This window comes from Camarhynchus parvulus, chromosome 2 (genome assembly GCF_901933205.1).
Source record: "Camarhynchus parvulus chromosome 2, STF_HiC, whole genome shotgun sequence".
NCBI classification, from domain to species: domain Eukaryota; kingdom Metazoa; phylum Chordata; class Aves; order Passeriformes; family Thraupidae; genus Camarhynchus; species Camarhynchus parvulus.
This window is the reverse complement of record NC_044572.1, coordinates 79,380,847-79,405,487: the sequence shown is the minus strand read 5'-3', so window position 1 is coordinate 79,405,487 and position 24,641 is coordinate 79,380,847. Positions and strand designations below refer to the sequence as shown.

The following is a 24,641-nucleotide window of genomic DNA, read 5'->3' as shown; positions in this document are numbered from 1 at the left end:
TTAACCTGAAGATTTTCACTTTTCTTTAGTCTGTCCATTCATACCTCACCACAATCATTGACGAGAGTTTAAACAACCTCTCTCCCTATTTCTCCATTTTCAAGTAATGAAGATTATTAATGCAGATTACAGATCAAATAATTCAATTTAAAAAAACAATTTAAGTTTCACAATGTGGAAATCTTCACAAATATCTAAAATACTGAACAGAACAGACACACATTAATATTCTTTTTTAAAATAGTTTGCTTCTCTGTATGCATACCTGTGCACTGCTACACTAAAAGAAACCGTTGACTGTACTAAAGAAAAAAGGTAAATATTGAGGTGCATATGTTAGACCACAGTAAAGGGTGCAGTTGGCCTCATAAAAGTTGTTAATTATACCTATAAATCTTGCATTATGGCTACAGAGTCAAAGTCTATGTTATTAAATAAAAACCAACTACAACCAAAAAATCAAGGGACTCTATGTACCATTCAAATTTAGTGTAAGAAGCCATAAGGCAGCTCTTTGCATGACCACAGATTGAGAGGACGTATTCAAAGTTGTCAACACAAGAAAATAAGGAGCAAAACTTCTTATGTGGCGGGGAAAACTGAGATCTTAAGATTAGTCTTCACATAAATCTCACCATAGACAAAAAAAGATGAAAAAAGGAGGGAACACACTTGTTTCTGTTCTGACTATATTTATGACAACCAGACAGATTTCTTTAAATCCTTTCATCCCAATGCATAAAGGAAACACAATCAAGTATGGCCTTTGCAAACCAAAGTGCACTAACACTAGTGACAGTGTAAAGGTTCTCTCTCTCACACAAAAACAACCTAGCAAAGACTCTAAGTACTGGAAAATTTCTCCTCCTAAATATGGAAATACAGTTGGAGATCACTGACACATCACTGGTGCAGAAAGTACTTTTTAACTTGTTTTTATTTTTTAAAAATTGTGGAATAAGCTGTAGTTCACTTTCTAAAATTAATTGGAAAGCACTTAGTGGACTTCTCATCAGCCTTTAAATATTGATGTATTACTAAATAAATAAGTAATTTATTTAAGTTATTAACTCAGCTCTTCTGCATTTAGATAGGCATCACTGTGGCATATGCTATCCATTAATTTATATTTCTGTGTCTGACAGTGAATCTGGCAGGTAAAGCACAGCACCAGCAGCAATGCAAATTCAGAATCAGCCAACAGGCACTGGCTCAAACCTCAGTTTTAGTGGCCATCAGATTTATCATGGACAACTGTTCAGGTTTCAACTGTTCAGTCCTCATGCAACCTCAGTGTGACAAACCTTCAGGGTGGATGCTGGTGCTGCCTTTCAGCTGGGGGGGGACACTGTGGCAAATCCTTTCATCCTGCAGCCTGTACCCCTACCTACACCGCTTCTCAACCCAATGTCACCACAGTGGGACACCCAGTCCCACTTTCAGAGACAGAGGCCTTACCCAGTGTTGTACCTGGTTCCATAATACATTTGTTGTGCACATAGAATGAAAACACATTGCTAATTTAATCTCAAGAATTTATTCACTGTTTATATAAGCCTTTAAGGACTAGTACAGCATGTGAAAACAAGTCATTTTTGGATTTTCAAAGCTCCAGCACCACATACAGCGGTCAAAATTTTCAGAATGGTGCCCATGCACATGCTGCAGACAGAGCTGCTCCCAACTCCATCCCTGTGGCTGTAGCCATACAGAACACAACCTATTCCCAGGATTTCCATGCCTGAAATTTTTTAGCCCGTAGAACAGCATCTTGGAGCTGTATCATACAGCTACCTTTGTAGCAAGAATGAGTACTGTTTGGTTGGTCTCTGACACAATTTGTGCTAAACTAACAAACAAAAAACTAATCCAAAGAATCATCTATTTTCACAGTACAGGCTACTGAAAGATACAGTAAGAGAAATAGTATCCTCTGTTTTCTAAGATCTGGAACAAACAGAACAGCATAAAATGTGTTTGAACAAGTTTTCTTGTGCAAGCACTGCTTTGTGAAAACAAAAATAGACGTTTTAAAAAACATAATTTAAAAAGAGATCATTTAAGGAGTCCATTTCACCCTTCTAAACAAAATTAGTAATCCTGTATGAATTCAAAACTACTAAATTCTGGAATGTCACAGTTTTGAAGATGTTAATTAATTAAACATGATTATGTTACTGGGTGACAGAAGAATGCAGTAGATCTTCCATTTCATCAAACCTACTACAAAGCCGAGAATTTCCAAGTGAATCTGCTGACTTATTATGAAGAATCAGCCCTATTTATAGCATCAGATGTACTTACCCTCAAGAGGTCTGTCAACAAAAGCTTCAAATAATGACCTAGATTGACAATGAGCTGAACAAAGACGAATCTAACTATGCACAGGAAAAATAAAAAAGGAGGGAAAAAATCTGCAACTACTTTGAAACATGAAAACAGTATTTTCCAGGTGTACCAGCTGTAAAACCTAAAGCACTGAGCTACTTCAGAAAATAACAATACAATAAATATGTAAACAGGATTTTACCAAGATGTGTTACTCTGCTGGAACCAGACAGGGGGTGAAGAAAATATTTACTGCTTTCAAGACAACATACAGTACAATTCTTAAACTTACTTATTTACATTAAGATTCTGAAGATTATGAAATGCGTAGAAGTGAACAGATAAAGTTGGAAAATTTTTCCATTTTGAGCTTGTTTTTTTTTTCCTTTTTCACTGAAAAAATGTTGAAAATTGCCTAGCTATGTGAACATGAACTACAATTTTTCCTGGACAAAGGGGCTGGTAATGGTATACAAATGGCTCAATTTAAATCTTATTTACAGTCAGGCACATAACTGCACTGTGTTACTGTTGGGGTAGATGGATAATCATGACCATGGGATAGCAGTGCAACGAGAATTGCAGGTTAGAGTGATGGAATACCACACTAAGCAGCAAAATGTCATTCCAGACTACTCAGATCATTCTGTTGAAGGGCACTAGAAATCCAAGCAAGGAAAAATCAACACAGACAGGAGCTAGTAATGCATAAGACATGGGACTGTCTGAAAAATGTAAAGAATAATGCCTTTTGAGAAATCCAGGAAAAGCAAATGTGGCAACTAAAGGAACAGAGATGAAATTTGAGAAGTAAAGCTTACATTTGGAAGCAACTAAGGAAACAGACTACAAGCATCTATCTGTTGTGTTACAATCCAGACTGAAGAAACCAAGGGAATACTAACAGAAACAGAAGTTTTACTCTGTATGCTGTCATGTAAATAACCAGTGGCAGGTTTTTGCTTACAAAAAATGGTGTCAAAAATGGTTATTACCCAAAAAGGTAATTTTCTGCACAGAGGAAACCAAATTTTCCAATCATATACTGTTAAAATAAGGGGCCAAAGAGCTTTAACAGATCAAAGACACCCCCTCCTCACACAGCCCCCTACACACTCACAGCTTAGACACGCACAATGAAGGAATGCTCTGAAGAGATAAATAGAGACTACATGACCTGAAGGCTCAGGGGAGAATAATGGCATGATTGATCACAAACCTTGAAAAGGAAGCCAGACTCATCTCTCTGCCAAGGGAAACCCAAGGGTGCCTTTGTTTTAGACAAACTGACTGTATCAGCAAAGTATTTTGACTGTTTGCCTAAGAGCCTGTCCCTGAATGAAAGGAATGCAGACCCAAAGCAAAACAAAACTCATTTCAGGGGTTAAGTTAGTTTTAGCTAGTTTTAGTTTCTGGTTGAAATAATGTAACTTCTGTATGTACTGGATCTGCTTATAAATTATCATCCTATTACTCTAATCAAGGGAATCTCTTACTCATATAATAGGTGTTTAGATTATTGTTTTATGCTTTTCTGCAGAGCCTAGCCATGCCCTCATGCCTTGTCTGCTGTGATCCCACCTACGGTGAGTGACTGATGAAGTCCCAGTGCAACAGCAGACTCCAGGCAAGTGGGCTGAGGTGGGACACATCTCCTGGGAGACCTGCGTCACGGCCCTGAGGCTGCCAGCCTTGAGCTCCAGCCATGCAGGACAGCTCATGCTATTGGACTCAGAGGGTGATGAAGGGAAGGAATATGGTCCCCACTGGGGAGCTTGCTGGATAGCTTTATAGGAATTATATGGAACTCTTAATGAACTAGCTCCTTTCTGAACAGAGTTGTGGCCTTCAGCTGACTTCAACAAACACATTCCTTTCTGGGGACTGGGAGATGCTCAGCACCATCATGGTGAGTTTGTTCTAAATAATTAAATTCCATTTATATTGTATCAATTATATGGCGCAATTGCTGCACCTCACTAACTCAATTTTGATTTGAGTCAATTGTTGTATCACTTTCAAATCAAAATCCCCTGTAACTGCAAGTAATACGAAATTAATTAAACTTCTTGCTATAGATTAAAGAGTCCTCTACATGTATCTAAAAGAACATAGTCGAAAAGTATTGCACCATGACAAGGTCTCAATAAGGAAGGAAGTTTAAGCTGCTGTCATCTCCTATACACCCCTTAAAAAAAAACAAAAACAATGAAATCTTTGAGAAAATAAAAAGGAGAAAAACATTTTTGGGCCTCAGGACTTGAATTTACTCTTTGCATAGAAAAAAAAAATCATTCATAAAAAGCAGTAAGGAACCCCCACAAAAAGTCTGGCTCCACTATTAAGCATGTTATAGGTTATACATCTAAAGCCTTCCTCCAAAACAAAGTGAGTAAAGTTTTACCTAAAATACAATGCAATACTGAGGAAAAGAAATATGAATTAAGCAATTAATTTGTCTAGATCTTTACTATGAATCTTCAAAGTACTTTTTTAAAAAGAATAATGTCCTTTGCTGGCCTATTACCCCTTTACAGTGGAAAGATCATCATCAGAAGCAACTAGAATTCACCAGAAATTTCAGAGATAAACACATTTTCAACTCAGAGGAGGAAAAAGAGAAGTACATGCTTCACATGTTGAAATCGATTTTTTATGTTATTCTGAACTGGTTTATTCTTATAATAACTCTGTAACTCACAGCCTAGGTTAAGGTTATTTTGGTAGTAAAGTACATTAACTCTGGGGTAGACTTAAGTTTAAACTTAGTTTAGGATTTCTTGGGTTCTAGTTTTCATGTATGGGGATAAACTAAATTGTAGCTTATTTCATCAAAACATAACATGATTCAGCCTACCCCTAAAGTAGTTTTACCTAGAAATGTAAAAGATTTAAACTACCCACATGAAGATATAGTTTCCTTTAAGAGTAAATGCATCAGGACTAGAAAATAATAACATGTGAGAAAACACATAGAAACAGATGGGGAAACACAATAGAAGTAGTGAAGTTTTCAAAATTACATAAGAGGAACAAAAATTGCTAAAATAATTACAAAAATCAAATCTCCTTCAAAAATCCCATTTAAAAGGTAAGTTTTAAGAGCAAGCTGCATGAAAAACACTGGCAAGACAAGTAAACAGGGTCACTGTGGAATCTGGAAAGTGCTCCAGTCATTTTTTTCATTCCCCAAGAAGAAAGAAGAAATAAAAGCAATCACTAACTAAGCCTTCAGAGTTTTGCCTTTTAAAAGCACCTAATTTTTTCTGTAGAAGAGGTGTGATGGTTTTGAAAGCCTTGGAACTCAAGCCTCAAATATTCTCTATGCAAATGAAAATTACTGCTGATGGATATTGCCTAATTCAAGTGCAGAAAGAGAAAAATGCTGAAAACAGGTTGGATAGCTAAGTCTCATAAAGACTGTAATTTGCTTTTAGAGAAACAATGGGGCAGATTTATGGGAGACACATCCAAAACTTCTGCCCCCCTGAACAATTATATAGACCTATTATGTTGGACTTTCTGAATAATTCCAAATATTACAGCAAAGTTGATTAAACTCATGGTCTGAAGTATATGTTAACAACAGCCATGCTAAAAAAGCCCAATACTTGCAAAGAAGCCGACCCATCTGCCCTTTACCAAAAGGGAAAGCAACACACTCGACCTCCAATAACCCAAAGCTGCCATCTCATCTTTTCATATTTCCAACCCACTCAGCTCCCCAGCAGCATTCCCCACATGGCTGCAGAAGTACATTTTTTGCCAGTACAACAGAGGGAGATGCGTCAGAAACAGAAAAGGCACAACTTGACTCGCTTCTTGTAAGTATTTTAAGCTCAGATCTGCCTTTCAAGTGACTTTGAGGTGAAATAACCACTACACTGGTTAAAAAAGTCAGGTTTAGAAGTAAAAATATTTTATGTTTAAAGAAGCCCTAATGAATGAAACCAGAGAGAAAATAATCAACGATCTTAAAAACTTATAAATGTAATATGTTAAAATGTAAAAAATGTAATATTCTAAAATTTAAATTATGTTGGCATTGAGATCAATATTATTACTTTCATAGGGTATCTTTATTCTAAGTTTGAAACTATTCCACTACTAGCAAAAAAATAAGCTAAGGCAGAAGTGCTTTTGGATTACCAAAAGCATGTTCATATACAGGCTGCCTGATAAGAAAGGATACTTTGCCTTTCTTTGTGATGGCCTTTATTAATGCTTTAAATTAGCATTAGACTGAGCTGTGGCTAAGTGGCTTTCTATCCAGCTTCTCTGAAATTCCTGGCTTTGAAATATTAATTTTTCAACATTACTTCAAGTCAAAATAGTATCATAGTTAACTCTAATTTTATTCTGATAATTAGCATTTTCTTCTCTCTCTTCAAAAATGGTTTTGCTGGGAGGATATATTGCCTCAATACTCTTCGATCACACTAAATCTCTGCAGAAACCTTTCCACTTCCAGCTCATTTTAAACTATACCAAAAATGTTTTGGGTTATAATTGCAATCTTTTATCAGTGAAGCAATTTTTAGTTTCTTCATTCTGCATCTACTATGGCTACAGGGCCTTTGGCATGACTTAAGGGCTAGAGGGTTTTGAACACGAGTAACTGTTGCTTGTCTAGGTCTCCAGTCTTGTTAACTTCTCTTTCCTGAGAAGCACCACACAAATACACTCACAGTTGCTCCAAAGAACTGTGTGAAAGCAGCCCCAGACTAAATGAAGAGCCTGAGAATCTTGTAGAGCAGGGTGGATACCAAATACATTACACGATTTCCTGTCACTGTTAAGACGGTCGTAACAAACAGAAGAACACCATGTATTCGAGAAGTCTTATCTCTCTTATTTTTGCAGCATGCTGTCTTTTTATACCTTCTCACAAATAAAAAATAAATCAACAGTGGTGTAAGGTGGTCTCTACCACAGTTTTCCACCAAAATCTAACTGCAAGCCTCTCATTTATCTCTTCTTCTCTGTTTCCACGCCAACGGCCTTGACAGAAATCCTTTCAGGGGAAAAGACAACTCTTATCAGCTTCTATTCTTCAACGAACTCTTTCTGACTCACAGACCAGCTGTGAGCCCCTTCCACAATTTCCTTCTTCAACAGACAATGTGAGAGTGTTCTTCAGAACGTCTCCACTCACCTTGCCATTTCCAGTAGCAGAGTAGTACATCTCAAAAGCAATTCCCATCAACCCGAAGATGTATCTGGGAAACACCAGCTGTACTCCAAAGCTTCATATTTCAATAATGTGTTGGTCTATTCAGCAACTTAGAAACACTGTACAGACCTGTGCTATTCTAGAGCATACAATACAGCAGGGTCCACTTCTTGTCTTAAATCAATATATTAATGAAAATAGAAGAGGAATATCTCTTGGGAATATTTTAAAACTCAACTGGAAACAAGGGACTTCTATAACTAAGGAAATGAATATATTGACATGCTACTTAAGGGAAATTATGAAAGAAATACCTATTGATTGAATACAATTAGCATTAGTTCGAAATAGAGTTGCTAGAACTTTTGAGAGCAGACACAGAGCCTGCTGTTTGAGGGGAAGCAAGACATGAATATATCGTAATTGAATCTATTTAGAAAACCTGCTGAACACTTGATACTACTAGAGTAATTACTGGTATCCAAAAGGCAAGAATTGAGTTTTATTTGGTGAATATTACATATTACAATATGGCATGCATAATATTAGGGAAAACAGTGCATATGTCATTCTGTAATCAGATTTGGGGGCCCAAAACTTGGATGACTCTAGGAAATGCTATGACCTGCTGGTCAGACTAGATGATTTTACATCTCTTCTGGACTTAAGACCTCAAAAGATATAGTCTGAATTGAAACTTAACCTGGCAGACCAAAGAAAAAAAAATTACTGCAGTTTTTACTTACTTACATGTACCTATATAAGATGTGCATGGCATACATAACCCTGTTTCCAAAGGGTACTAACACCTAATGTAAAAGTTTACTTAAGTCAGATATATTGCCCTTATTTAATACTGACAAGAATAATAACACTTAGTAATTATTGCCCTGTATGTGATTTTAACATAGTTTCAAATCATAATTTCTTGACAAACAAGTAGCTTTCTAGTGGAAAAACATAGTAAATATTAAAAGTAACATAAGCCATTTTAGGAACAAAATGCATCTTGCAAAGACAAAAAAAAATCCCAAATAACCCAACCCAAAAAGCCCAAACCAAAAGCCACCAGCAACCATAAAAGCCAGACTTCTGCATTCTCTGCAATCAGCAATATGATGTAAAGTACATATCAATCAATACTTATTTGAACCGTGTGAGAAATATTTCAAAAGGATTAGTCTAAATGTTTTTCTTGAAAGGGTGCAACTGGAAATGAGTATCTTTATTCGAAATAGGTATGTATAAAAAAGACTCAAAAGAAATATTAACATTGGCACAACTTTTTCTTTGCATAAGTTTTCTGAAAGTGAAAGCTGTTCTCTGAAACAGCCTACTACTAAGATGCTAAAGGAATCCAGAGCCACAAAGAAAATAAAAGAGATGCATGATACTATTTCTGAGTTGAAAAAAGCTGCCCATACTTCAAGTTGGATCTTACTGCTAGGAAATTAATTTATCACATCTTTTCCAAGTGTTCCTATAAAAATAAAATCTGCCAAAACAAGCCTCTGCTAGGTCACTGCAATCCTGCTCAGCTTCCAAGGGAGCACTTTTCTGTATGCCAAGAACCAAGTACTGTGAACTACATATGCCTGGAGACTTCCAGGAAAAGCATCAGCTTCATTACATATTTACTCAAAAGGCTCCCCAGCAGCTATTTCCACCTTCAAAAAAGCATCAACAACAGCTCCCTTCCCAGGATGTTTTTTAACAAGTGGGCTCAGAAGTCTCTTTTGCTGGTGGAAATTCCCAATCAGAGGCACATCATACTTTTTGCAGAAATAGTTGCATCTATCACATATATTCTCACAAATTAAGAGTTCTGATATCTCACTTTTTGTTGAAGAAGTCTTCCCGTATTTACAGATACAAAACCAGATGACAAACTGCAAAGAGAAATGTCCTCATGTTTTCTAAAACGTATGAAGCATTGGGCCAAAGGTGTTTGCCAGTATATCGTAAGGAAAAAACTCCTTCATACATTTAATGGAAAACTGAAATTATGTCTCTTTGCTTGATTTCTCTTTAAAGAACTTGATACTGTCTAAAAATCTCAAAAAAAAAACCAAAAAAACCAAACCAAACCAAAAAAAAAAAAACCCACACAAAAAACCCACACAAAATAATCCCAAAACAACAGCTTTCATTTTCACAGAAGTTATTTACTACTTCTCTTCATAAGGACTGCTCAAAAACAGCTAAGCCAAAGATCACTGCCTGGCATCTCATGGTTTCTTAAGACACATCTTGAATGATCCTGACCTTGCCTCCAGCAGCGCTGTCTAACCTTGAGAAAGTTCACAGCAAGGGATAAAGAATGGATTCAAGTTCCTTATCTATCAGTTCTGAATAGCATCTCTGAAGTCTGAAACCCAAACATGAATCAGCACGCTTGTCCAGAGGTAAAGCACAAATGAAATGGCCTGTATTTCAAAGCAAGGTGCTTTGCATTTGCATTTCCCAAAATCAACCTAACTCCTCAACAGCAAAATTTCTCTTTTGACAGATACCCTCAGCTTGAACAGCATGTGGCTAAATCTTCTTATCGAGTCAGGACAATCATGTGTGTCACTTTACATTTCGCATATCAAGCACAATTTTTTGCCCCAATAAACTTTTTAGACCCAATAAATCAGTTCCTCAAAATGTGACAGCACAGGGATACCTCTTTTTCAAACCAAGCACAGCAAAACTTTAAATTTTCTGAATATATCATTTAAGTTTCATATAGGACATTCAAGTAAAACAAATAAATGCAACATTTATTACCACTTCTCTGTGCCTATAATGTATCCTGCCCTCTTCAAAGATTGCAAACACCTTTTACTTTTTTCCATATCATAGATACCATAGTTTATTGCCATCACTCAGTGACAATGTTCTATTTATTTTATGAGAAGTAACACATGAAGTTACCCCAAGTGTTCCAAGAGAAAAAATGCAAGGAAACCTTTTAAAGCTAAGCATCGGCAGAGAAAAAGAAAATGTAATATACTTGATTAGTTGAAAACCATCCTAATTATGACTGATATGTTGAAAAACACCTTAATTTCTCAATTTTGACAGTACTTTTGAATAATTGTATCTGTGTAACTCCAGTTATATTTTTGGCTACAGTCAAAAAGCATGCAGAGCAAAATCACATACCAGACAGTAAAGTAACTCTTTCCTTCTTCTAAAGAGCAGGTGGCTACCCATTTGAACAGTCAGTTAGAAACTTAACTTAATTTACTCCAACAATGGAGAATCAGTGCAATGTATTTTATCTGTCTGAAGACTAGGACTATGGCATTTCCTAGAATTTTTCCAACAGAACATTAAATAACGGAAGTGTGTCAAAACAATATTGTGGGGAAAAAGGCTGGAAGCAGGTTGGGGGTGGGGGGTGTTTAGTGTAATATTATTATGTTTACTATGGTTGTTATTATTATTATGGTTATTATTATTATTATTATTATTATTACTACTTGGTTTTGAGCTTATTATAGTCTTCCAGCTTCAAGATAGGTGTGACTAGAGATATCTGCCAAGAAGCAAATTTCCTTAAGAGAGCACCTGTTAAATTTTGGTACCTTGTATCACAATAGTTCAAGACATTATCTTTTTAGTCTGCAGTACCTTAGGTTAGCTGGCTAGGCTGTTCTTGGTGATAAGTGAATGCAGAACTACTTTATTACAGGCTCCTTTCTGCTGTGGTTCACAGGAATCAGAAATAAGTCTGCTAATATATTACCACTTGAAATCCCTTTCATCTGGTGGATTCAGCAGCAATTTCCTCTGGTACTCAATTGATTTATAGGGGTGGAAGGATCATTTGTAAAACACATAACCAGGTATAAACTAGCGAAAATCACAACACCAAACAGAGAAGTTCTTGTCACTATTCCATACTGTGAGTCACACTCCAACACACATATAACTTCTATCTATGTAATCTCCCTGTATACTTTTTCACTATCAAAGAGTCAGAAAGTAAGGCAGGTACTTTTCTACAAAATAATGCAGTGACACAGGCAGAAACACTGGCACACACCCAAGAAATATCATTGACATGGAAGAGAATACAAACATCTAAACCATGGGCAATTTTCAATTCCAATGATGTGCCACAAATCTCTAGACAAAGCTCCACATTATAACATTTCATTTTTGCAATCCTCTTTTCAGAACAGAAAATATGACTAACCTCTACCACCCAAAAGAGAGAACTGGCATATAGCAAAAAAAAACCAAGGAAGAGTGATGTTAAAATTTTTATAAGATCTCTAAGACTCAAGAGCTATTACTCCAGTCCTGAGAGATATCATAAGCTGAACTCATGCATTAATTTAAATCAAGAGCCAGTGAATGTCTTTGGCAGGGAAAGATCAGTACCTGATAAAGGAAGAACCAATTTAAACACCTTCAGCAAGGAGAAAGCTGCCTAAAAGCAGCTGATTTTAATGTCTCTCCTTGTTGATGCTGTCAAACCAAAGGAGGTAGTGACAGAGACCAATTGTTTGCATTAACTGAAATATTAACCATCCCCTAAAGTACAAAAAGGCATTAAAAGCAAAATCTCTGATATTCTGCCCACAAAAATTTACATTAAAATGTCCAGGCCTGTTTTATTAGCATCAAGCAGACCATGACACTGAAGAGCTTTTCCTTGAAAATTTCTAATATTTTTGTTTTAATCATCCAAAACTGAGTGCCTCTATCTATACCCAGTTTTGCCCTGAAATAATCTCACATCAGGTTTTACACAAACCCCCAAAAAGATGTACATAAATTTTAAAAACCTAGGGCTCTTACTAATCCTTTAAAAATTCTACAATACACATCTTTGCCACAATTTCTCTATAACTCTTACATGCCAGTAAACTGTAACTCCACATGCAGACTGCCAACAATAAAAGGAGAGACATCAGAAAACCACCATCCACAGTAAAGTGTGAAAGTGGAGAATAAAATGAGCAATTCAATTAAATTATATTAAATATACTGTAGGAAAGCTTACAGAAGTATATTAAAGCATGAAGAAATGGTTAAGATTCTTTGCAATATGCATTTGTGAACTAAATTATTCAGATACCAAATATGAAACATTTGAAAAAAAAAAAAAAAACAGTAAATCATGCTGTTGTTTTCCAGCCTACAGATGCATCACTTGCCTACCTGTTCTTTGACTGAAGCTAGAATGGCAGAGGTTGTCTCAGTTTCGGAGCCATCTCCATTGGATGTGTTCAACACAGGACTAAGGGAACTTGTCTTGTCAGAAGACGAGGGCTGGTCTGGAACAGGCATAGTTTCTGCAGTTCATGGAGAAATAAAACAATGGATTTGTTATCATAAACCTGATAAATAGCAAACTCATATAAATACAAGAATAACAGTCATTTAAAGTAAAAATTATAGAATATGCTTCTGTTCTGTACTTTAGAATATATTACTTATTTAAAACATAAACAATTTCTGAATTAAAAAAAAATTAATTTATCTCCCAGTCTTACTCTGACATAGTTACCAGCAGTACATTTGGAAGGATTCAAATAATTTATAGCTGTGATTTTTGTATAGTAGTCCAGTGGCAGCATACAACATAAAATTATAGTATCATGAAAGTAATGAATCATGAAATGCTTTGCAAACAGAAACCCAGCAAATGATACATGAGAGAAATACAAGCTATCTAGTGTTTACTTGCTAACACACATGTTTATTTAACATATATTATATTTTAAGCCTAGGTAACTTTCATACTCTTTCTTCTAGTCTAATTTTGCCAACATTTTATCTGAGTATTTTTATGAAAAACAGCACACCAGTTGCTAAGCCATTTTTAAGATCTCTTACCAATAAAAAAAAGGGAAAAGAAAAAGAAAAAGAAAAAGAAGAGTCTTGGCATTTGAAGGCATTTCTAGCATTTCTTTTCAGAGGGCAAAACAGTGGTGTGACTGTGGAATGATTTATCTTTCTGAAGGGTAAGCTACAGTGCAGTATCTCTGTTTAAATGTCACTATAGGCACATCTCCAGAGGCAGACACGTTGTGCCACATTCCAGAAGTAAAGGAGCAGAGAGGCAGCTTGCATGGTTATGCACAGGCACGATAGGATAAAACCATGTTCATGTGGGAGCTGGCCAGAATTGTTCTGTGCAAGAGAAGTGGCCCACAGGCTGCCAGCTGGATGGGCCTCATAAAGAGCAGCGGGGATATTCAGAGCAGCCACCACTTGCATAAGAAACAAAACTCCTGCCTTGGCTCTATTCTGCTAAAATATAATAATACAGCTTTTTCTTGAAGAAGTGAGAAGGCTGAAAACAGTAGGAAAGGGTAGTTGGTAAAAACAAATACAAAACTCAATACCCAGCCCAGGCATCCCTGCATCAGTCTGCCATGGAAATTAGATTTCTAAAATAAGGGAAAATGACATTCTATAAAGCTTTGTCTCTGAAGCCACAGTGCTGCCCAAGAAGACACAGCTAGCCCAGCTGGGTAGCATTTTTCCAAAGCTTCCTGAAGCTCGAGACACTGGCACACATATGCAAGACAAAAACATAAAAGCACAGATTATTCATTAAAAAGCCAGTTATTTGTTAGAAGAAAAATCTCCCTAAATCTCAGGCTAGGTTAGTTTATATATTGAAGAATGTGATAATATATAATTTTAGTTAAAGAAGCTACATATTTTCATAGAGCTTACTTTTTGTAAGCAAATCTGGCTGACAATGGTAAATACTAAATCTTTGGCTCTGGTAATACCCTTGCTCCAGACACAAACACTACTTGAAGTTAAACTAGAAAACCTTGGGGAGAAAGAAAGGTTCCTTGGGGGGAACATAGAAAACCTGCTTTCTTCTATCACAAGTACAAGCAGACCGAACAAAACTTCTTAACAATTCCATTACCTCAATCTAAAAGGACTTCTTGGATTACATTTTCTTGGGTTTTTTTAACAAAAGAACTGACTTCTGTTACAGGAATTTAACTAGTTTGTGACATATAATTAAACCTGCTGCTGTCTTGTAAAGTAAGAGAGAAAAGACATGCAGGCACACACATATAAACCTTTATTCTGTTACCTTGCTTTCAAACCATCTAGTTATTATATTTTCTTAGTAAATTAATAATTACATTATCATAATAGAAACAAAAGTAGGGTTTTTTTTTTGTGTGGCTATTTACATCCAAAAAAAGAAATTACAAATGGCCTAATAATTGATTTTGTTGTCTGATAGTTAATTTTGCAGAGTGATCTGTGCAGAAATCACTGTGATGCAACACTCCTTGCTATCAGCTCCGTAGCCTGCAAAGTCTGAAGGAGCCCAGGGGATCCAAGCACACGAGCAAGGACAAGTGCAGCAGCAGTCCCACCTGCCTGGCATACACTCGGCTCCAGGTGCAGGGAAGCTGTGCTCCCTGCTCGGGGCAACTCACCAGGGGGACACGTGGAACTACAGCAGCATGAGGCTCCAAGAACTGCATCTGCCCATTTCTTTAAAAAGGTTGCAGAGTTCACAGGTTGGGCTAATTGCTGCCAGGGTGGAGTTCTAACTGTTTGTTGTTGTAATCACCTGTTGTTTTTGTTAACTACCTGTTGTTGATGGTTAAGAATTCCCCCTTTTGTCGAGTGGCACCCTGCTGCTTCCTGGAAGTGAAGAGGAGGGGACATCGGAGTTGGCATGCAAATGACCTCGGAACCAGCATGCAAAGGAAGAAGCCACTCACCAAACCTAACAAAAACCTCTAAATACAATGAGCCAACATGGAATTGACGGACCAGAGTGATGTCTAAATATGAGGAACAGAATCCAGTATCCTCTAAGACCCTTTTTACCCTCACCCTAACCTCAAAGATGTCAGCTGGACAAAGGACCTGGAATGTCAACCCCAAGCAACGGGCAGTGTTGTGCTGCTCTCGTGATGGTTGAAGTAGTAGTTCTGCCTGCAGTCCAACGGACAAAGCTGCACTTTTCTGTGACTATGTTCACAGGGGTTCGAGGATGAGGGTAAGAGATGAGGATTTGACTCCATGTTTCAGAAGGCTTGATTTACTATTTTATGATATATATTATATTAAAACTAAAAGAATAGAAGAAAGGATTTCATCAGAAGGCTAGCTAAGAATAGGAAAAGAAAGAATGATAACAAAAGCTTTTGTCTCGGACAGAGAGTCTGAGCCAGCTGACTGTGACTGGCCATTAATTAGAAACAACCACATGAGACCAATCACAGATACACCTGTTGCCTTCCACAGCACCAGATAACCATTGTTTACATTTTGTTCCTGAGGCCTCTCAGCTTCTCAGGAGAAAAAATCCTAAGGAAAGGATCTTTCAGAAAACATCATGGCTACACCTTTCCTCCTCCTCCATGCCACTCCTGGAAGCAGCAGCGGGCGTGAGCGTGACCCGTCCGTTCTTCCCATCCGAGCTAGTTTTTAATAAAGGCATTAAAAAGGAGAAAGATCTCCTGCCCTATTTATTTCAACCAAAGCAGTGAATGAGGCGCCTGGGGAAATGTTTTCGGGCTCCCTGGCTGGGAGCAGACCCCTGCTGCACCCTGCTTTCGGTGCCATGCTGAGGGAGCTCTCTGGGAAAAGCCCCTTGTCTGCTCAGCTCATCCCCACGCTGCCCCAGGGCTGCCTGACCCCGGCGGGGAGGCTCTGCTGAATCGGCTGTTCCATAAACAACACTCGCCCGAGGAGGTAAAACCCAGCAAAGTAAACAAGACTGGGAGGCCAGGACTACACAGAATGTTTGCCCTAGCACAAACGCTCCAGAATATTTAAAGTGTATTTGGGAGTGACTGCAGGGCTGCGTGGCCAACGGGGGGAATCTGCTCTGCGACCAAAAAGATGCTACTGGTACAACAACAACACTTTATGCGAGATCAAAACAATTACATCCATGAGACACAGGCAGCAGCTGCCTGTTGCTATTGTTAACTTCTTTTAGGGCTATATCCAATTTCAGTAAATCTTAATTTTTAGTCTGTAAGTTTTTTTTAAACTCTTTGTTTTTACCAAAGAACACTTCAATAACTGCTTTATTAGTCTACATTTGCAAGCATTAGTTTAAATGGGAAAAAAACCCTGATTACACAATCAACTACTGTCATAAATTGTACTTGCTTCAAATAGGTTCAATATCTGGACAGTAGCTAACATTCTGCAACCACTGCATGTTTTCATAACTTTTGTTTGTTTGTTTTTAAGTCTAGATATTAAAAGAATGGGGAAGATTAAAAAAAAAAAAGGCATGCTGCACATGTCCTCTTCATCTAGAAACATAGAAACAGAGAAATCAAAATAAATGTTTCTGACATTGAAAGGAATGTTTTGTGCCCCTATTAAAATGTTTTTTCTGGACACAGAATGTAATTTCAAACATCTATCATATGAGTTCATTTGTTACTATAGTTCTTCAAAGGGAAAGGTTGCAGCCAATAGCACTTAGTAGCCCAGTGTCCCTGGATCTACAGCTCTGGGATATCCAGCTGAAGTGTTAACATTATAGACTGTAACAGTTATTTGTTCATTACATAAACTTGTACGAGAGATACCATACGGAAAGGAAACACAGAATGAATTTTCACAAGCTACAGAGACAGTACTGTACTGAAGGTAAAGTAGATTAAAAAAAAAACCAAACATGACTTAGCAACATAAAACAGCGTTTCAACGGCAAACATCAACATAGCAAGCACTCACATTTGCACATGTGTTCAGAAATGAATTTTAATTTAGCTCAGTCTTCATCATAAGAAATTTTACATTCTCAGGTTTCAGTGGGACCTAAAACTGCTAGTACTGTAGAATTAGAAAATAAAATATGGTTGAAATGAGCCTCTGCACCCCTTGTCCACTACCAAATCTCTAGACAAATTAGATTTTTTCTTGTCATTTCACATATTTAACACACAGAACCAGTTCTGCACAGCCTCTCTCACTGCAGCCTCTCTTACTGCAGCCTCTCTTAGCAACCTCCCTCTGCTCCAGGCTCCACTGGCCTTATCAGTAGAAAATTTGCTTTGCTGTTTAATATAATACATATAATCTCCCTGTTTCCTCCACCGTTCAGCATGGGCACAAAAAACCTAATAATTTCACCAGTTGTCTTCAAAAAAGCATTTTCCCACGTAATGATAATGACCATGGTACCTTTCCTTCTTCTCTGGCTTCCCTTCTCTAAAAAAGCCACCCCAATACTTTTCATTTTTCATCATAAAGTAGGTTGGCTGACCCACACTCCTGGGAACTTAGCACCAAAAACAAAGGAAAGTTAGAGGGAGTACAAGAAGAAAAAGAAAAGCTAAGCAGCTTAAGAGAGTACACCATAGCTGAGAAACTGCTAGAAGTAACTTGGCTACATTTAATTTCCGCAACAGCAACACTATTTTCTATCTGTGCCACAAAAACACAGATGAAATTCTGTAAGTCAGAGCATAAACATGCTCCTGAGAGAACAGAATTAAAATCTTAGGCGATCATAGACATGAACAGGGAAAATACTACCAGCCTTTTGGGAACATACTGGGAAGTGAGACATAAATAATTCATGGTTTCCCGTATTCCAAAGCGCTGGTAAAATTCTGTCTAGAGTTTGACCCTTTAATTTTTTTTCCCCTGTCCTTCTAAGAGCATCTAAAAACTTCATCTCAATTAAAAAAAAATAAACAACAACTCTGTAAATCCGGACGAGACCATCCTCTCCCTCAGCTGGGCTCAGTGTTCTGCTCTGTGAGCGGCCAGCGCTGCCCAGGCCGGCCCCAGGCGGTGCCAGCGGCTGCAGCGGCCCCAGCGCAGGGCACGGCTGAGCCCCTGAGCCCCGGGGAAAGCCTGGGCAAGGGAGGGCAAAACGCTGCCCAGAGCCAGGGCTGAGCCGGGGGAAGCGAGCCAGAAACAGCCCCGCGAGCCCCGAGGGGACAGCGGGAGCAGGGCCGGGGGCAGGAGAGACCCGGCAGGGATGGCCCTGCGGCCTGGGAGAGAGCCCGGCCGGGCTGGGCTCTCCCTGTGGCCCCCGGGAAGGTCCCACCCTGAAATAGGGATAATGTGAGGAGGAAGCCCGGTAGAAAGCTGCCTGGCAGAAATGGATCTGGAAGCCATCACATGTGCCCAGGTGTCCAAGAAGACCAACAGCATCCTGGCCTGTACCAGCAATAGTGTGGCCAGCAGCACCTGGGAAGTGATTGCCACCCCGTATTTGGCACCATGAATCCTATGTCCAGTTCTAGGCCCCTCACAGCAAGAAGGATGTTGAGTTGCTGGAGCAAGTCCAGAGCAGGGAGGTTGAGGGAGCTGGGGTTGTTTAGCCTGGAGAAAAGGAGGCTCAGGCAAGACCTTATCATTCTCTACAACCACCTGAAAGGAGCTTAGGGTTGGTCTCTTCTTCCAAGCACCATATGATACAACAAGAGGAAACAGTCCCAAGTTCTGCCAGGAGAGGTTTAGACTGGATATTAGAAAAAATTCTCCACCAAAAGGGTTGTCAATCATTAGAACAGGCTGCCCAGAAAACTTGTGTAATCATCATCCCTGGAAGTGTTTAAAAACACATGTAGATGTGGTGCTTAAGGACATGGTTTCATGGTGGACTCACAGGGCTAGATTAATGGCTGGACTCAATGATCTCAGAGGACCATCAGTTTGTACCTGTGTGATCCAAATCTTTGTGACTAGATCACACAAATATCTGGCAAGAGTAATAGCATGACATTCAGAACCAGAGAATAAAAGATGACAAGACCACATTCCTTCTGTGACTCTTGGGATGGCAGTGGATGCTGGATGGCAGACACCCTTCCTTGTAGGAGGATGTCAGGCCTCCTCTGAGGTAACACATCCAATGTAGCTAGTTCCAAGGTCAAATTGCAAAAGTCTGTTCAGGCTAAACTCAGGCACAGAGGTCCATTCTACACCATAAATAAATCCTTAGATAAAACAAAATATTTATGGGATTTAAAAATGCATATGCAAATGGCAATGTGAGATGATGAGGTTTCACTTAAAAGTTTAATTTTCCACGCACACTTTGCATAGATTATGGGCAGAGATTTACTACATAGGGAACTAAAAAAGTATAGTCATGAAGATGTCATTGGTGAAAGCAATTTGGTTGCATAGTTCTCTAATTACATATTGCCAGTTTTTCTGCTCTTTCTCAGATGGGGTAGTTAATCTGCCTTTCACTGGTCTTATTCTCCTCCTCCACATCAGAAAAAAAAAACAAGCTTCATTCACAGAAAAAAAATTTAGAACTTAAGAAGCCACAGCATCAATGCTTAAAGAAGGAGAGAGAATGTTGCTTAAAGAGGCAGACTTTCAGGTTTAAATATCAGATTGAAGTTCCTCTAAAAGCAACTTTGTTAATGATGTTTATGTAGTCTAATGTTTTATCACTCTTTCATGGGTAGAAAGTACATATAGGTTAAAAAAACTCAAACCAATCAGCTCCACAGTGTCTGAGAATCCATGGCAAAAGCCAAGTCAGCCACTAAACTAGCAACTGCATCAAATCATGGAAATCAGAAAATCCAAATATCTTTCTTTAATAAAAAGATATTGCAGTAAGAAACACGTACACAGCTGTGCGTTCTTCCTGTACAATGAACCATTAATCAGCGAGTGCACTCATTATAAAAGTGTAAGTCATGCTGTCTTACTGCACAGTAATCAAATCTGGCATGTTACTGAGCTCATCTGGAAAGCCACAAATGATACTGAAGTAGCCTTGGATAAGAATCAGTCACTTTAAATAATCCAATATGCAATCATGCATCAAGAAAACTTTTTTCTTCCTTTCCTCTACCTTACACATGCTATGTAGAGATTACTGTATGACTAGAATTTAATCATAGGCATTCCTATTGTTCCTATTAGAATTGCTCTTACCTTTTTTCTATCGTTTGAAATACATGAGGACTTATTGTAAAATGAAAATAATTTTTCTTTTTTTTTTTTTTACCAAAACTATTCCTGCACTTAAATTTACTGTTTATGATATCTAAACTAATATCATGATGTCAGAAGGGCTGATGTTGATCCTGTTTCTACCTGTGTACTGAGTCATTCTGATAAGCTAAGAATTCAGTGGGTATAAATGATGAGTCAAAATGACACAGAATGAAATAGGCCTGGTCATTCTTGCAAATTATTATATATATTACAAGTCATATTAGGTACAGATATGGATGGGAAAAAATACCCAAAATAGTAATTCTCACTATTACATATTGTAAAGTCAATTCAAATATTATCACATACAACTGGCAGACTAATAAATATGTTTACATCAGACTTTTGGAATAAGATTCCAACTGGAAGAAGTAGAAATTGGCACTGCTTGAGAATTTAGATATGCAAATTATCGCTCCCAATAGAAAGATGACCCATTATTCCTTCAGTCATCTCAAACTATGGAGGTGACTGAAGGCTGAGATAGCATTGGCTCTAGACAGCAGGACACGTACCTACTAATGCTGCATTGAATTTTTCTGCACTGAATCTGAATCCTGCAGCTGTGGGACAGTGAAACAGGGTAGAGAGTCTGTAAACATGGGCCCTCCCTCCTCCTGCACAAAACCCCTTTGAAATTGCAGATTTCTGTTACTGTCCTATCTAAGCTGACAAGCCTGGTTCAATTTGTGTCTGGGTAAGTGTTCTTAAAAATAGGTTGATAATCTCTTGAGTCAACAGTAAGATAAGAAAAACTGCCAGAACCTGCCAAATACCTTGAAGGCAAAAATGTCTCCTGATTGCCTAAGTAGTTATCACAACATCCTAAAGCACATATCTCCTATGTTGAAATTACTAAGGCAGGAAAACAGATTAATTAAAGGAGACACGATATCTTAAAGACCTTTGGAAAGGCTTAGGCTCAATTAAAGATCAGGGATATGTGGGATCAGTCAGCACTCTTCTTATTCTAGCTAACGCATCACGAAGGCTTTTCAAAGAGCAAGGGCTGTTTTCTTTCTGGGATTGTTCTTTGTTCACAGACTCATCCATCTCCCTGCTCATTAAGACAGATGAGTTTGGCTTTTGTCTTCTTTTGTGACTTCAGCTTGTTGCACTCAGTTATTTCAATCATACTGCACAAGTATTTAGGACCTCTAAGGGTGTGAAAAAGAATTCTCTGGTTTAAAGTTTAGGCAAAGTTGAGGTTCAGGTTTGTTAGATCATAACATTTCTTTTTCTGTCCTCCTGCTCTTTGCAGAAGTGTGGTAGAAGACATAAAAGATCCCCACTAAAGTAAAGGATAAAGACAACTATATTCTAAAACCTGAAAGAAAAGAGGCTATACTGGAAAACTTCCTCCAATATTTTCATTGACTTAACCTGTTCTAAAGTCTGATAGATAAATATGAAATACCTAAAATTTCCTTCTCTTCCCCAGATGCCTGACTCAAAAAGGCATTTCCTGAAACATTCCAAAGACTATAGCTCAAGACAAAAAAAGTTTCTTCCTCGGGAACTCTCTACTTCTGCCCTGAGTCTTGATTAAGATATCTCTATTTTCCTTCTCTGCATAGAGGAAGCAAAACAAAAGGTCTTATGTACACAACAGCCTGAGGCCTCCACAGGCTGTATCAAATATTTTCCTGACTCTGTCTACATTAACCAGTGTAAGAACACTGCAGGCTGTATGAATCCTGAAGTCTTGACTAGTGCTTAAGCCATCTGCAATGATTCCAAACTTCTTAGTTCAATACGATCCTGCTAATTTTTTTTTCTCAAGTAATATGTCATAAAACATGGCAGTTTTGCTTTTTGCTATAATGTTTACAATTTCAAATACTTTTAATTACTTTTACAGCCAGCCTCCTTAAAATTAAACAAAAATTCTAAGTAATTCCCAATTATTTTAGCAGGATAACTCAGAAGTGCTTATGAGAAAAAAGGTACAGCATTTGGCCCAAAGGACCTTGAAGAAAGGCAAAGTCTAATTGTACATCCTTTGTTGTTTTTTTCTCTCAAACCAGAGCCTGAACCACTGCTGACCAGTGCATGAAGATTTAAAGATCAGACTCAAATTACAAAGCCAGAGCTGTGTCAGTTCACTACCCCCAGCCCCCTTCCATGTCAATTTATTGTAGCGACTGAATAAGTGATTAATCAGAACAGATAAACCACATGCTGCTTCTTCCTGCTTCATTGGTCCTGAAACCACCCTCCTAATCTGGAAGGATTTACCCTAACCAGCTAGCATGACCATCTGAGAACTGAGCAACCTCCTCAAATTCTTAGGAAAATATTTCATTTGGAGTTAAGTAAGGCAATCATATAGAGAAACCAGCATAAAAAAATCATCCTTCTCTCAGTATTTTAGAGACCTCAGCATGAGGATTTACAAAAATTTATTTCAGTTTTGCTAGAAAATCTATTCAAAAAGCAAGCAAATTTGTTTCATTCATGGAATCCAATGAGAGAATATTGTTTGCTGCTCTTACCGAGGGAACAGGAGTTCTTACTTCAGTGGCAATGCCAATATCCTCAAGCATAGAGAGCAAAATGCACATCTACAAACAAAAGCCAGAAATAGTCCTTCCAATGAATTCTTAAAATCTTGTATTATGTAGACACCATGTGAGTAGGTGATACTAACATAATATTTTGGTGTTTTTTTTTTCATCCGTTGGTCATTTATTGCCTTGGGGTGAATTGAAATAAAAAGTGTCATTATGTTTTGTTCATGGTGGAATGGAGTTAATTTTCTTTATAGAAGCTCAAGTGGTAACACTGTGATTAAAAAACTGTTTCAGCCACTGCTGAGTGGTACTTGCACAGAATCGAGCCTTTTCTCTTTCCCACTCAGCCCCTCCGCAGGGTAGGGAGGGGACACAGCCAGGATAGCTGACCCCAACAGATCAAAGGCATACTCCATATTGTATAATGTCATGCTTAGCATATAAACTCGGGGCAGTTTCTCCAAAGTAGCTTTTGCTTGGGGACTGGTTGGGCATCAGTCTGATGGTGGTGAGTGCTTTTACATAATTTGTTTTTTTTTTTCTTTTATGTATTAAGTTGCTGTTATCTTGACTCACTAGAGGTTTTTTCCTCACTTTTGACTGTCCAGTTCTCTCCCTCATCCTGCTGTAGTGGGTTAGCAAGCAAGTGGGTGAAGGCTTAGCTGCCAGCCAGAATCAAACCCCAACCACATCATGACTAATTCCCCCAAACACCACCAACAGTAACCAGAGGAAAAAGAAGTTTGTAATGAAAGAGATAGGGTCAATGGCGGAAACACCTGAGGACACATGTTCATTTCAAAAAAACAGAAATAGCAAGGCAAAAGCACAGCCCTATGAGTCTGGCAAATAATCCGCTAAAGTTCTTGCCAAATTAGACTCTTTATTACTACTACTTTAAATTTAAATTGCAGGCTGATTCATGCTGACTACTCTTCATGTCTCCCATGGTTCTGAACCTGAAGGAAGATAGACAGTTCTGGTATTGGTGTAATCTCAGGACTAATCTACTTCCTCACTAATTCCTGCAGTTAAGGAGCTTACTTATATATATCATACTGAATTGCACAATCCTCTTTGCCTCACATCTTTCCCTTTTATTAGAGCTAGACAGCAGAATGCATATTTCTAAGCCCCATACAACACTCTGCAACCTACCTCCAGACTGACCTGCAGAGACACAATGTCTGGCAGGTAGGGCTGCCCTAGGGAACCAAGACAGCAATTACTGAGGGGTTCTTTCCATGGCTGTACCCCTTAAATAAGGGGTTGGAAGATGAGCACAGCATCTCCTCACTTGTTTCATGGCATGCTGAAGTAGGGATCTGCTGAGTTATGGACATCTGCTTTTTAAACATCTGGATACAACTCCCCCAGCCAAAGATGAGCATGACAATCAAACATTTCCTAAGTGTTTTCCTGAAGAATGCTGTACTCCTAATGGGAACTGTAAGTTCTTGTCTTCTCATTCCTTTGATATGGGCTTATGCACACAGCCCAAGCCCCACAAAAAGTAGCAAATCCCAAATCAGATTCCTGTGTGAAGCTGGGATGTCATATTACTCTTGTTCTCCATATATGCATCATTTCAAGTTTATCCGCATAAATTTTTTGTCATCCATTATTTTGATTTTTTTGCTTCATAAACTCTTTACAATATTTTGAGAGTCTAGGGCATCTCCACAAAT

At 38.1% G+C, this 24,641-nt stretch overlaps 1 protein-coding gene across 6 annotated transcripts in view; it reads right to left on the bottom strand.

Moving 5' to 3' along the window:
* Positions 1 to 24,641, bottom strand: part of CTNND2 (catenin delta 2) — a 636,038-nt gene that overhangs the window by 501,774 nt on the left and 109,623 nt on the right. For all 6 annotated transcript variants that reach the window (XM_030971656.1, XM_030971657.1, XM_030971655.1 and 3 more), the window contains one exon: positions 12,662 to 12,795. In XM_030971656.1, coding sequence (XP_030827516.1) covers positions 12,662 to 12,795 — 134 coding nt within the window. The remainder of the gene's footprint in view (positions 1 to 12,661; positions 12,796 to 24,641) is intronic.